General features: G+C 36.8%; 1 protein-coding gene and 1 long non-coding RNA gene across 2 annotated transcripts in view; both read left to right on the forward strand.

Moving 5' to 3' along the window:
• LOC127834823 (uncharacterized) overlaps positions 1-13835 on the forward strand; it is a 112046-nt gene extending 98211 nt beyond the window's left edge. The window contains exon 27 of the mRNA XM_052360885.1: positions 13401-13835. Within this exon, the coding sequence (XP_052216845.1) occupies positions 13401-13722 (322 nt within the window). The 3' untranslated portion in view covers positions 13723-13835. The remainder of the gene's footprint in view (positions 1-13400) is intronic.
• LOC127834824 (uncharacterized) lies at positions 10435-12524 on the forward strand. Its single transcript, XR_008028223.1, has 3 exons — positions 10435-10540; positions 11633-11743; positions 12407-12524. It is a non-coding gene; the product is annotated as an uncharacterized LOC127834824 (long non-coding RNA).
• Positions 13836-16530: the final 2695 nt, after the last annotated feature.

The following is a 16530-nucleotide window of genomic DNA, read 5'->3' on the forward strand; positions in this document are numbered from 1 at the left end:
TGTCAGTAGGGAACTCCCCGGTTACATGCATACAATAAGTGTCAGTGGGGAACTCCCAGGGTACATGTATACAGTAGGTGTCGGTAGGGAACTCCCCGGGTACATGTATACAGTAAGTGTCTGTATGAAACTCCCAGGGTACATGTATACAGTAATTGTCGGTAGGGAACTCCCAGGGTACATGCATACAGTAAGTGTCAGTAGGGAACTCCCATGGTACATGCATACAGTAAGTGTCGGTAGGGAACTCCCAGGGTACATGTATACAGTAAGTGTCGGTAGAGAACTCCCAGGGTACATGCATGCAGTAAGTGTCGGTAGGGAACTCCCAGGGTACATGCATACAGTAAGTGTCGGTATGGAACGCCCCGGGTACATACATACAGTAAGTGTCGGTAGGGAACTCCTAGGGTACGTGCATACAGTAAGTGTCGGTAGGGAACTCCAAGGGTACATGCATACACCAAGTGTCGGTAGGGAACTCCCCGGGTACATGCATACAGTAAGTGTCGGTAGGGAACTTCCAGGGCACATGCATACAGTAAGTGTCGGTAGGGAACTCCCAGGGTACATGCATACAGTAAGTGTCGGTAGGGAACTCCCAGGGTACATGCATACAGTAAGTGTCGGAGCTTTTACTTCGATAAATAGCATTTAAAAATAACATTTCCACATATGAATGTTGGATTTATAGATACACATTCACTCATTCAGTTATTTCCTTTTTTTATACCAAATCGGGCATAAGTAAAAAACACAGAATTGTGAATACCAATAAATTTTTTAGAAAGTGACATTGAAGTGACATTCAAGACACACATTCCCTTATAAAATGTTTTATACAACAGGATATGCCCTCTTGCAACACATACCATCACAAATTCCATACTATTATTGCTTGAATAATTGCATGGTGTGAAGGCAGTTGTGATAATGAATAGTAAATTTATAATACAAAAATAAGGGAATCATGGGGTAAATTGTTTGTTCTTTAATTGTATTAGTTTTGTTTTTGAAGAAGAAAGATGCAATCAAATACACTCAATGATAACAAGATTGACAATTAGAACAAAATTATCATGGTCATTTAATATTACCTGTCGCTGAACACGAGGATAAAAGTTTATTGATTTCTATCTGCTTTCCATTGCTATAAAGTCTCACTAATCGATCATTCTTTTTTTTATTCTACCACAATGATACAAAGTCCGTTAATTTAAATTTACTTGTGATAACTTGAAAGTCACACTAATCGCCCATTCCTTTGTTTAGTGCTACCACGATGACATCCATCTGTTTATTTAAATGTAAGTGTGATAACTAGAAAGTCACACTGATCGCTCATTCCATTTTAGTCTATACCACGACGATAAAACATAAGTTTATTTAAATTTAATTGTGATAACTTGACAAGTCCCACTTATCGCTTATTCCGTGTTTAAGTTTATACCACGATGATAAAACGTCCGTTTATTTATATTTAAGTGGGATAACATGAACGTTCCACTAATCGCTTTTTCCGTGGTTTAGTTCTACCTGCCGCAAGGCACCATGATCAACGTAGACTACCACGTGGGCACGTTCTGGAAGACGATGAACGTCCAGATCTTCCCGTCGCCCGACGACATGGACAACACGGAAGGACTGTGCGGAAACTTTAACAATGACTGGGAGGACGACTTTACCCACAGGGACGGTACTGTAACCGTCGCGCAGGGAGATAGGTACTGGGATTGGTTCATCCTATTCAAAGACCCGGACGTTTTCAGCGAATCATGGAGGTGAGTTGTATGTTTGACCTGAATTGTTAATTATATTTTTTGCAAGGGTGAGAAAACAGTATATACATGTATGTAAAACTAATAAAACGAGTCATAGCGGTAATATTATATGGAATATTATACTCTTAGCACCCAAGCAAATAGATTACACCATTTATTGTCCGTGCGTATCTTTGATATGTAGCCTTTGGTATTGACACAAAATAGCCGACGTTTGTTAACATTACACATGTACTTTTATAGAGAAGAGACTCCATTGTTGCAATTGGCCCAAGAGGGAAAGCTTGATGACGTGCTGAATCCATGGGCCGATGATTCCAAGTACTGCGTGTGCCCATTGGTGGGTGGATTGCGTCAACCAATGTGCCACAAGAAGGAAGACAAGCAGTGCACAAACTCAAAGGTCTTTTGTCATTTGAGATTCTTTGCATTGTGCCGCAATTAGTATTTCAGCCATATAAGTGAGGCTAGTTAGCTTACTCAAACATGTCTCAAGTAAGCTGGTTCAACAAGTACTTTTTTATCCAATGTGAGGAATATAGTTTAAAATACAAGCCTCTTTCTCAAATCTTTCAATTGTTTATCAATATTATTAGCATCTTCTTAACATTTTTGTCTTATTAAATATATTTACGTTGAAACAGATGGCTGAGGACCATGTCAAAATTAGATTTCTTCCTCCAATATTATTGTAATGCCATAAAAAGATTATCGCGTACTTTTATAAGCGGAAAGTGTCGTCCCTGATTAGTCCTGGGCGGACACTTTGCGTTTTTCCGGTACGATGATCATATATTGTTAAAAAAACATAGGTCTACGCTGGAAAGGAGAAGATTATAATTGAGGAGACGAAGAGGTCCGTGGATAGTCAGCATATGGATGACCTTGCGGAACGATTGGGGATGTTGGGAAGAATGAGGGAGATGAACAAACTTCAGCGAAAAAAGGTTAACAATTTGAAATTTGAATCGTGCTGTAAAGGCGACCGGTGTTACAATGACGTTTATTGAAACGTATTGCAGTAGCAAAGTAGTTTTGTTATGGAAATGCTTTGTAGTATTGATCATTGTTAAACGGGGTTTACATGTTTTATATGGGCAGTGTAAAATGACAAAAACAATATATGAGCCGTGCTCTGTGAAAAAGGGGGTTTAATGCATGTGCGTTGAGTGTCGCCCCATATTAGCCTGTGTAGTGCGCACAGTCTAATCACGAATACTTTCCGCCTTAATTGGATTTTTGCTAAGAAGAGACTCTATGTAAACGAAAAATATCATAAAAGCAGAAAGTGTCGTCGCTGATTAGCCTGTTCGGACTGCAAGGCTTATATGGTACGACACTTTTCGCACATGAATTAAACCCCCTTTTCGCAGAGCACGGTCCATATCGAAATATCGTTGAATACATACAACATGATACAAAGTAATAATTTAAAAGTTATTGGTCATGTCATGTAGTTTATTAGTGGTTGACACAGTTTTAATATTGTATGGTGATTTTTGGTTCTGTAATTCTACATTGTCTCACACTTTCTTCTACAAACATACCTCCATTTAAATATCATACTGTTCAGGTTCATGAAAAAGTAGCTTAAATTGTAAACATAAAATATTTGAATGTCCGTATTAACTGTGAACGCGTTTTGTAGAGGGAAGCTGAAGAGTATACCAAAGCAGAAATAGACGATGCAAAAGCTAAATGCGAGGCTTACCTAAAAGATGACTGCATGGACGGAATAACAATACTTGGAAATAAGACAGAGAAAAGTACTCTGGACTGCGCCAGGGATCTTGTGGTATGGTCACTGGAATGAACACTGAGATAATCGTTTATAAGTTTAAACTTTATTATTGAAGGTCGATTGCATCTAACGCCTTGAGCTTCTTAAAACGCTATTTGGTTCGTTTCCATGGTATAACCAGTACATGTTGTCTTAAGGGAGGTCTAAATAATGTCCCCGACGTATGGTTCAGCCCAGAACCATTACACCACGGATACCTATCGTATATTAAATGATTGAACGATAATTATATATTGAATTTCATGTATTATGATACTGAAGTGTTTCCTCGTTAAACAGGTAAAAATATCAATGAAATATGCATAGTGTTAGTACAAATAAACAACAACGATTTAAAATTCAAATTAAAAAAAACGCACTTAGTTTTAAAAGGGTTTTTGAAAATACACAGTTATAATACAGTTTCAGCATAAGAATAACTATTATAGTTTTCACATGTACTTTAACGTCGCAGTTCTAATATATACAAAGCATAAACATTAATATGTGCGTCATTTCGTATAACAATGGTGGACTACCATAAACGAAACACGTGTCGAGCACGTTCTTGCTGACTTTGCAGCTGAATCCAAACGCATCGGATGCCCAACAAGGCAGCTGTCGTGCAGTGAAGACCACCATAGTCACCACTTTTGTCAAGGACACAGAGGCGCAGGTATTCAAAACGCATCGAACGATTGATTCTACAATTTACTTGTATTCTTTACAAAAATAATGTAAGAATCACGATTGCTATTAGCAAATTACTTAACGTTTTACGCATTTTGGTAATGTTAGCGTATTAACTTCACTGTTGACGTTATACGGATATAGCTCAGGTAAACACGGTGAATGTTTTCATATGAAGGCCAATTTAACTTATTTCAACCTTTTTATAACTTGTGAAAAAAATAATGTTGACTGTTTTTTTTAGAAATGGTCATTTAAAACTACAAACTTTAATACATGTGCTAATTATGTCTGTACATTTAACACGGACACTAATATGAAAGCGTTTTCATTTCTCTGCGCAATAAAATGTAATATCTCTCTCTTTATCTTTAAGTTTGAAACAAAAGATGAAACGGGATCTAGTATATGTGCAATTGTGTTTTACAGGATACATACAAAGAACAATTCGCAAAGGTCAAGAAAATGTGTATCGACGACTGTAACGGAAATGGGAGATGCAATGGTTTGCTCTTTAGCAGATTTTTGTTTATATAAGAGGTCACGGTGTATCTTAATTGTCTTTGCCAGATTCTTGTGATCTTAAGTGTATATTAGCGTATCAGCATGCAATTCTTAAAAGGAATGTTTCACAGTTTGACAAAATAGCACGTTCCAAAACACATTTTCTGATTAAATTAAAATACTCATAACAGCATATCAGTTTTAATTAGCTGATAGCTTTCTATGAACCATCGAAAAGTATAAAATAAAACGGATATAATATAATTGTTTTGAAATTATTACATGAGTTGGAAGGTTTCTAAATCTTGTTATGTTATTGTATTGTAGCATATCAGTTTTAATTAGCTGATAGCTTTCTATTAACCATCGAAAAGTATAAAATAAAACGGATATAATATAATTGTTTTGAAATTATTACATGAGTTGGCAGGTTTCTAAATCTTGTTATGTTATTGCTACCGGTGCATTTGAGATTGCAATTCTTTTATTTTTTTATTTATTTATTTTAAATAAATCCATCATACAGACAAAGGAACCTGCGAGTGCGATGGTGACTACGACCCGATGACGAACTGCTCACTGAGCCGCAGTCAGAAACCCACCCTGCAGGGCCTGAGTGGAGGAGGGCTCAAGGACGGCAAGTGTGACCGAAAGGCGGCCGGCTGCAACGCGTTCACCATTGCCACAAGCGGATGTACATCAATGAGTACATGCAAAGCGAATGTTACCACGGTAAAAGACGTGTTGTGTGAACTTGTGTTTAGGGCTTATTGTTTCGATGATTATAACGTTATTATCAATGCGGAATATATGTATTATTTATTCATATTTGTTAATTAAAAAAAAGTTTATGTAAATAGTGTACTTACAGAAAATAAAATAATATATCCAGAAAAGTAAGGTTTTTAATCTAGAACTCCCGATATCATTACTAACTTCTGTTAAGAACCAACACAACCGCCGTATGTTATACCAAAACAATACAACAGCAAATGTACATACAAACACAACATGCAACATACAATTACAAATATAATCTCTAATCATAGTTTATTTTAAACAATGTTATTATAAAAAAATGTATCGATTTCTTCAAGTTCTACACCGCAGTTGGTTTCTCCTATGAAAGTACAATGCAGGTATTAAAAAACCCAAGATTCAAATGCTTGTATTTTGTATGCCTTGCATAGCACTACAGTGATGAAACAAAAACAGTCACAGAAAAGGAGCAACCCTGTACATGCGTAAACGGATTTGATGTCGAATATGACGTCAGTGCCATGACAGGTGCCCGTCGGCGTCGATCCAGTGACACTGTGCCTCTTGGAACAACGGTATGTATTGTGTGCATTGATCCACGCAACTGTCTGATATTTTGCTTTTTATTCATTAAAAGACCTGCAGATAACTGTATTTGTCGAACCAAAAATCACTTTGCACAATAGTACGTGTTCAATGTCACCGTGATATCTGATTTATACATTTACATCATTAAGTTATATTTGAAGAACCAGCCTTGAGTGGGACATTTGTGACCTTCATTTAAATTTTCATATTTGCAATTAGCATATTTAAGGTCATAACTGTTAATTAAAATCAATACGAATTTAATTGCGCAGTTAGATCGCTATTGTGAATTATATTAATTAGAATTTGATTGACATAAATGATCAGAATGACACCACATAACTAATCAATTTACGAATTAAGAATGACCATGTGTTTAGTCATACAGAAAGCAAGTGTTTATTGTTTTTTCGAAGATGTCATGTAAAATTTCTCTGTATTTCGTCGCATTGTGCATATAGTCGTCGTAAATATATATATACAAAAACGTTTAAATTCAGACTGCTCGTTTTCGTTATAGGTTGGCGTTGCAGTCAGCAATGACGGTAGCACATACAGCGAATCAGCGTCCAACGTTGATATAATTCTGGACAGCACTTGCATAACAAACGATGGGACAAAGTTTGTGCTCGCCGTAAGTTGTAATCTTTTCATTTGAATGCATTAGAGGTCCCTTCTAACAATCAAGGTCATTATTTGCTAGACATGTATTCATTATGTACAGAGTTGATACATAATACAAATTTGCTATTGCTATTGTGATAAATTATTTATTGTTTAAAAGAAATACTACAATAACTACCGATAAGCACTATGAAATGTTAGCATCAATGTTTTCACCAATCTTTAAACAAGTTTTTTTCAAACTTCCACGGGTGTATTATATGTTTAGAATTTTTTGCAATAATACTACACTATTTATTCTTTGGCAATAACTTTTTGCGCCTTGTTCTGAAAAACGAGAATTAATTTATATGATAAGGTATCGTACCAGACAAGACTGCAGTTCGCATATTCATATCAGGGACGAACCTGTCCGCTTAAACAGCATTTTCGCTAAGAAGAGACTTTCTTTTAACAAAAATTCCATACAAACGGAAAGTGTCGTACCAAATAAGCCTCTGCGGACTACACTTGCGTATCTGGGCCAACCATTTACGCGCATGCATTCAGCATTGGGCCAACAATTTACGCGCATGCATTCAGCATTGGGCAAAACATTTACGCGCATGCATTCAGCATTGGGCCAACCATTTACGCGCATGCATTCAACATTTGGCCAACCATTTACGCGCATGCATTCAACATTGGGCCAACCATTTACGCGCATACATTCATCATTTGGTCAACCATTTACGCGCATGCATTCAGCATTGGGTCAACCATTTACGCGCATGCATTCAGCATTGGGCCAACCATTTACCCGCATGCATTCAGCATTGGGCCAACCATTTACACGCATGCATTCAACATTGGCCAACCATTTGCCCGCATGCATTCAGCATTGGGCCAACCATTTACGCGCATGCATTCAGCATAAGGGCCAACCATTTACACGCATGCATTCAGCATCGGGCCAACCATTTACACGCATGCATTCAGCATTGGGCCAACCATTTACACGCATGCATTCAGCATTGGGCCAACCATTTACACGCATGCATTCAGCATTGGGCCAACCATTTACACGCATGCATTCAACATTGGGCCAACCATTTACACGCATGCATTCAGCATTGGGCCAACCATTTACACGCATGCATTCAGCATTGGGCCAACCATTTACACGCATGCATTCAACATTGGCCAACCATTAACCGCATGCATTCAACATTGGGCCAACCATTTACGCGCATGCATTCAGCATTGGGCCAACCATTTACACGCATGCATTTAGCATTGGGCCAACCATTTACACGCATGCATTCAGCATTGGGCCAACCATTTTCGCGCATGCATTCAAAATTCGCCAACCATTTACCCGCATGCATTCAGCATTGGGCCAACCATTTACACGCATGCATTCAGCATTGGGCCAACCATTTACACGCATGCATTCAGCATTGGGCCAACCATTTACGCGCATGCATTCAGCATTGGGCCAACCATTTACCCGCATGCATTCAGCATTGGGCCAACCATTTACGCGCATGCATTCAGCATTGGGCCAACCATTTACACGCATGCATTCAGCATTGGGCCAACCATTTACACGCATGCATTCAGCATTGGGACAACCATTTACCCGCATGCATTCAGCATTGGGCCAACCATTTACACGCATGCATTCAGCATTGGGCCAACCATTTACACGCATGCATTCAGCATTGGGCCAACCATTTACGCGCATGCATTCAACATTGGGCCAACCATTTACGCGCATGCATTCAGCATTGGGCCAACCATTTACGCACATGCGATCAGCATCGGGCCAACCATTTACACGCATGCATTCAGCATTGGGCCAACCATTTACGCGCATGCATTCAGCATTGGGCCAACCATTTACGTGCATGCGATCAGCATCGGGCCAACCATTTACCCGCATGCATTCAGCATTGGGCCAACCATTTACGCGCATGCATTCAGCATTGGGCCAACCATTTACACGCATGCATTCAGCATTGGGCCAACCATTTACACGCATGCATTCAGCATTGGGCCAACCATTTACCCGCATGCATTCAGCATTGGGCCAACCATTTACCCGCATGCATTCAGCATTGGGCCAACCATTTACACGCATGCATTCAGCATTGGGCCAACCATTTACCCGCATGCATTCAGCATTGGGCCAACCATTTACCCGCATGCATTCAGCATTGGGCCAACCATTTACCCGCATGCATTCAGCATTGGGCCAACCATTTACGCGCATGCATTCAGCATTGGGCCAACCATTTACACGCATGCATTCAGCATTGGGCCAACCATTTACACGCATGCATTCAGCATTGGGTCAACCATTTACCCGCATGCATTCAGCATTGGGCCAACCATTTACCCGCATGCATTCAGCATTGGGCCAACCATTTACACGCATGCATTCAGCATTGGGCCAACCATTTACGCGCATGCATTCAACATTGGGCCAACCATTTACGCGCATGCATTCAACATTGGGCCAACCATTTACGCGCATGCATTCAGCATTGGGCCAACCATTTACGCGCATGCATTCAGCATGGGTTTCCCAGAGTAGGGCTCAACTTTGTTTACATTCTAGGCTGGGTACTGTCTCATTGACGGCGTCTGCCATGCTGCTGCGGAAACCGAAAATGATGGATGTTATACCTGTGATATGGCCAACAGATTTGAATGGACAATATATGTTAGTCGCGTTTCATTTGTTGTTTTGTTATTACGAATATTTAATTGTTGAATGAGTGTGATTAAAATACAGAACACTAGGTTAGTGTTATAGATCATGTTTATCATGCGAGGCTTAGAAAACAAAAAGCACGAGCCTTGGCGAGCGCTTTTTCGTTTTTGTGCCGAGCTTGATAGACCTGATCTATAGACCTGATCTATAATCAACACTAATGTATTATTCTATTTATCCCACTTTTTATTCAGTAAACCTTTTTATTGAAACAAGATTAGTTTTCATGAGTATTTGTCGTACTTTGATAATGACTGTAGTGTAACCATGGTCAGTGTATTACTCCGCGTTCCAAAAATAACCGCTGATCAAATAATAATTTCTTTAAATCAGAATATCGTTATGTGACAAAGAGTCATGCGTCATTAATTACAATTATATTCATATTTTATTGCAAATCTAAAAGTTTTATAACATCAATATAACATTTAGTTGTTATGTACAAGGAACTACATTTGTTTACAACGTACCCTAAAAATGTAGCACGTGCCGTTGATTATAGCAGGAATTTAATAAACGGGGCTTTAATCAACCGAATTCGCTCTAAAAGTGGGATAAAAATAATTTTCATTGATTAAATAAATTATTTCAATACAGAGTGTCATTGGTTAATTATACGTCATTAGGCAAATCACTATCAATTAATGTCTCCATGCATGACGATATGGGTATTAAATTATTGTACTACACTTGACGAAACACTCTTAATTAACTTCGAAAATAGGAAATTAAAATTCTCAGCTAGTAATATCACTTTCAGATCTCGGTTTCAAAGAAAGTTAACTGTTGTCATTTTGACATTAAAGTTATAATAATAAATATTAATGCTATAAACATATTTTTGATGCGTGTGATTTAACATTTTTTAAATGGATTCAATATTTTTTAGATAGGAATAGTTATAGTTATAATAATAAATACGGTGTCTCTAAATTCTTACAGAGTGATTACTGTGAGATCGGTGGTACTTGTTACCATGAATCGGATGCCAAATCAGCTGCTGAATCGTGCCTTACGTGTGTGCCATCAACGAGTCAAACAGAGTTCACCCAGACGGTAATTTTAATAAGATTAATAAGAAAAATGGACTTCACACGCTAATTCTATAAATGTTACTAAATGAAATGTTTTTGAGACATATTTGTTTTCGTTTCTGCTTAGCTTCTATTAAATTGTCTCAATTGTTATCGATGAAATGCATATTGTCCACGAACTTTATTTTATTTGTATTTATTTTTTCTTAATGTAAATTATCTTGAAAATATGGATTTATTTTGCTCTAAAACATGAGCCTTCGACTCGTGATATCAATTAATACACTTACGTGTCGCATTTTGAGAAAACAGGGCATAATGCATATGCGTAAAGTGTCGTTCTATATTAGCCTGTGCGGACTACTTTTCGACGAAACTTGATTTTCGGTAAGCAGGGACTTCCTTAAAACTAAAAATACCATTAAAGCGTAAAGTGTCCTCCCTGATTAGCCTGTGCGGACTGCATGGGCTAATCGGGTACGACACTTTACGCACATGCATTATGCCCAGTTTTCTCAGAACAAGACTACTTTGTTCTGCGCATCGCGCAGTCTGGTAAGGAGCTACTTAACACGCCATGAAGACGCATAAAGTCTCGCGATCTTATTTGTGGATATCGTAGCTCCTGAGCAGTCTTTTTGAATGCGCGTGATGATCTGGAGCTGCGCTGGCCGCATATGGCATTAGGCCCATTTTCGGGGGTCATATTATGACTGTTCCATTCACTGGCTGGAATATAAAATTAGCCTGAGTACATAAAACCACTGCAAAACCAATATTATTAGTCAGATACTAATTTTCGTGCATGCTCGCGGGTTCTGTAAAACAACAAATCATAAGTCCAACGAACGCTCAAGTCCGAAGTCTTATCAGTGTATCCTAAAATTCACAAACAATTTATCAAACGAAAATACCAGATTTTATTTTTCCACAAAACAGAAATAAATTTACAGTAGGGTTATTTTACAATGGGCCTATTACAATTTGAGATACAACATAGGGAACCTAGATACCTATTAACAATGATATTATTGAGCTATGTCGATGATTTGCTCGCCAAAAACAACAAACGACTTTCCATCATTTAAATCTTAAATTTGACACATTATTTCAGGCTGATACCTGTGTCATCGATAATAAATGTTATGATAACAACGGCTTCGAGATGGCAACACCTTGTCGGTATTGCAACACAGACATGGACAATACATCATGGACAATGAAGGTTTGATAATAAAGATATTTCTAAAATTTAGCCTCGCTCCGAAAACAGGGTTTCATGCATGTATGTATGGTTTCATCCCGAATTAGCCTGTGACGTATACACACTGCAATCAAAGACGATACTTTCCGCTTTTGTGACATTTTTGGTAATAAGTACATCCTTAGCAAATATCCCGTTTAGACGGAAAGGGTCGTCATTTATAATCATGTGTGGACTGCACAGGCTAATCCGGGACGACCTTCTACTAACATTTCCCCCGTTTGCCTGGAGCAATTCTTAAATATTTTAATTTGGGACGCTAAATTTCGACTTTAATTCGTTAAGCTTTGGTAATAAATAAGTAGAAATGTTAATAAGAAGTGTACTCAATGTTGATAAAGACCGTTACCAGTGAAGTACATTCGTAGTGACATTCTTTCCTTTTTGACCAATTCGCTGCTGCAGTCAGTAAACTTAATCTTGTAAAGATGCTTCTGTTAATCCAGACAGGAAGTTGGGTCATGGCCACCAGACCCGCAATCTCATTGATTGTTGTAAAAATAGATGCACAAGGACTGCAATTAAGTCTTATTTCTTATTGTTTATATTTTGATAAATAAACATTGTTTGCTTCAAATATCTTGCTTGTCATTGTATTCTATACCATTTATCTTTCATAAACAGGACGCCACCTGCTTTATTTCGGGTGGTTGCTATGACGACAAAGCCGACAATCCATTGAACGGCTGTCTGTATTGTGACCCGGATGAATCCCTCAGCGACTGGCAGACCCATGTGAACAAGACAGGTGAGGATCCGATTGCTATTCAACGTGTGTTTTATAACTAATTGACGGTGACGTAGTGTGCGTTGTTTAAAGTAATTTCGTTATAAAATGAAACCTTCAGCGTTATCTCATATTTTTAAGACAATTATTATGGCAAAAATACTCGTATGTGATGTGCTTTAAATGAGATATAATATCATCAACGGTTTGTTGTATAAAACAGTAGAATGTCAGAATGTCAAATTGTGTTTCACATTGATATTATTAAACCAGAATGTCAATTTTTGCTTTAAAAAAAGGGAGAAAATACAAACCTATTCTACAAAATATGTTTTTAACATAAGAATAATAGCTCTTATTTTAAACTCATGTCATTGTTTACTTCATCAGAATAGTAAATTATATAACAAACGTGTTTGCCATCATACTGGCAACTTAAAATACCTAATAAATTTGTATCCCATCAATTTTTGCTACAAACTAATATTGTTTCCTCGGTCAGCTTCCGTTGCAAATAGATTTGTTCGACTAGAAAGTGAACTACGTTGCAAAATGTTATTTCGATAAGAATGTTAATTGTGTCTACATCTTTACTTCAACGTTAATACATATGTTTGTTTGCCAGTTTTGATCAGAATAGTCCAAGATACAACAAATAATACATTACTGTGTTGTAACTTCACCATCGGTAATGACCAATTTCATTTATTTAACTTAATCGGAACGAAGAAACAAGATATTTGTTTACATTCAATTTTTTTGTATAAAACTTATAATGTCTTCCATCAGAATGCCAATCAAAAACAGACGGTGTGTCCGGAGGTGTCATCTTATTAATCATCCGCGATTCGAATTCTATGCAATGCACACATGATCGATGTATGCTTGCAGAATGAAAGGAGGTTTATACGACGATTCACCAAAGAACGGCCATTTTCGCACACGCATTACGCCCACTCCCTACGACCCAGTGATACCCGCGATGCCCTACAACATTCCGAGAGACGAGATTAACCCGGACAAACTAAATAGTAGACCGGACAATCTGTACTCCGATGACCAGACAAGCCGGTCGATTCATACGCCTATTCCGTCGCCCGCCCCCAAGCTTCCGGCGCCTCCCATGGGATTCACTTCCCCGGTGCAAGAGATGTCAAGCACCTCGACTGAGATGCAGAATTTCAGGACGCCGGCCACTCCAACACAATGTTGAGCATTGCCGACGAAACCAACGCTTAACCTGTGATGAAATTACAATATTTGACTAAACTATGTATACTACTTTAAGTATTTTCTTTTAATTATTTTTATGGGAAGTTCCCATTTTGTTTAAGCTTTTTTTCTAACTTTAAGGTTTGAAAAACTCGTATGTAGATATTTTTGAAAAGTGTTTCTTATACAATATTTTATGTTTAATCTACATTGAGAAGCATTCTTCCTTTCATTTGGCTTTTTGCGTATACTCACGTATTAACTGTTCGTGTATTTGTTTTGATTTCCTAACATCATATTATTTTTTATGTCTCATACTCCAAAGATAATTAGAAAATGATGCATATTTTTTAAGATGGCCCAGTTTAAAAGTATTTCAAATGATTATTACGAATCTAACCACGGATGTCTAAGTTTAAACTAAAGTCTCGACATGAGTTTTCACCCATTACCCGTCTCACTGATTTAATTTAATATCCAGCTTCAGACATTATAGCTTTGCTCGTTTCTGTATCGTTTACATTGATACTTTAACAGGCTGGTCCTGTACTTTAAAGTTTCGTTTTCGAGGAGTGGTGTTCCACATGCGTTCTTCTTAAGGAAGGACTAGTTTTGAAATTAAGTCGATCAACACCTACATGTAAATAACGTACATGTAAGGATCAGAATGTTTGTTTTGGGAAACAAAAATCGATAATCACTATAACAGCGTAGGTGAATGAACATTTACTTTCAAAACAAAAGCCGATGAAATAAATTTGAAAAACGAGAGACTATAATTGAACGACTTCGATTGCGAATGCTAACTTAGAATGAGAGGTGATAAAAAAGTCGAATAGCGCTTTTATAATCAATGAATGATTAAATTTGGACGAACGTCGGTAAACGATTTCATGCGGCAAAAAATAAGAATGACTTCCATTGTAATGTAAGTCGATTAACACTATTAAAAAGACGAAAATTGAACAAATATATGTTATATTATTATATATGTTTTTCAACAAATATTGCTTAAATCTTAAATATAAACGTTTCTGGTCAATGTCCGTACTGGCAAGTTTTATGATTTTTTTTATGAATTAAACGAAAAAATATATGACTAACCATCAAAACATTTTATAAAGTTCAGGAACACTTAAAAACATTTTCAGCTTTCATAATAAAAAAACCCTAAAAAATCAATAACAAAACCGCCACAATTGCATTCACAATGTAAGTTGCGCCATCAAGTGGTTGTGTTCAAATACACTGTTAAAATACCTTTTACATTTTTTTGCTCATTTCGAGTCAATACATATATTTATACGTTTTTTTGTGTCAGTACTATATGTAATTGAATACAGACATCAATTTCAAGGCATAAGTTGAATTAATTGTAAGTTTTGCTCTGTGATAGTTTGTGTATTTTTGTCATTGTATCTTTGATGACGTTTCCGTGCTGTCCAATATCAATATTTTCATTATAATAAATTTTTATTAAAGTTTACAAACATCTACGAAGAAATATTGACACCGAAATCAATATCAGCAACATACTAAAGATACGTATGTACAATTTCAGCCTTGGTGTCATAAACAAAATTTTCAACAACAATAAAATAAAAACAAAGTGATTGTATTGTTACTGGTATATACTTTTTATTTGCTTTTTTCTAGGGGAGGATTTAGAATTACATGTATTGTGATGTATTTGTTTTTGTGTTTAATAAGTGTTCTTTACTATGTAAGCATTTCTGGTATCAAAGGATAACATATGTTTAATGGGACATAAGGAATTTTTTTTGGAATTTCGATGTAAAAGCTAAACGGTCGGAAATTTTTGTTGCTTGCAAAACAGGGTTAAAAGAAGAGACAGAATTAGCGATAGTTTCGTGATCTACCAAGAATGTTAAGAATAAGAAACAGCCTGTAATGAAACCTAAGTGTTGGTTAGAATGCAATGACTCCTATGCCACTTTAGTTGACAAAAAAAACGTAGATTAGAATCTGTGTGACCTTCGTTATTTTTTTCTGCAATTTTGATATAGCATATGATGATATTTCACGCATGATAGCAAAATAAATACTTTAAATGGATGGTATACGTGAATTTAGAAACAAATGCGAATATGCAAACCATATTAATTTATTGCAGCCCATTTGATTAATAAGTTATGTAAATTAAACAGATGTATGTATATCGTCGCTCTATCATGTTTTGCCGAGAATTTAATATTGCCTTCATACCTTTAGCCTTTGGATACTCACCTATATCAAATTGTGTTTGTGTGTTAATGTTTACTTTCATACATTGTTGTGATATTTTCAAGTCCCGCGTAAACACCAACACGTTGTTTTCTAAATTGTAGCATGGTAACTAAACAAACACATGAACATGTGCATAATGTACTTGAAACAATGTGTATATACGATCTTGACGGAAATCAATCGCATAACTAGATATGATTGTATTTATTATGCTACTTCATATGACAATACATTGTTTTATTGGATTTACTAACTTCTAGAAATATTGTTGGACGAATAAGTGTTTTTAATTTCATGAAAACGCAACATTTTAATTTGTTCGTAAGCGTATATGAAAAGCAGTACTCAGCAGCGGACTTGGAAATAAAACGACTTCAAAACAAAATTGTGTAAATTGTCTGTTACATTTTTATAACATATAAATAAAACACCTACAGTAACTTAATCACAATAAAGATGTTATGTTAAAACCAATCATACACGTGTAACACAATCGACAAACGACACGTATACTCGTGTACAGTACTAAGTACTTTCTACAGATGTCGAATAAAGAACTGTT

The sequence above is a fragment of the Dreissena polymorpha genome, chromosome 6 (assembly GCF_020536995.1).
Source record: "Dreissena polymorpha isolate Duluth1 chromosome 6, UMN_Dpol_1.0, whole genome shotgun sequence".
NCBI classification, from domain to species: Eukaryota; Metazoa; Mollusca; class Bivalvia; order Myida; family Dreissenidae; genus Dreissena; species Dreissena polymorpha.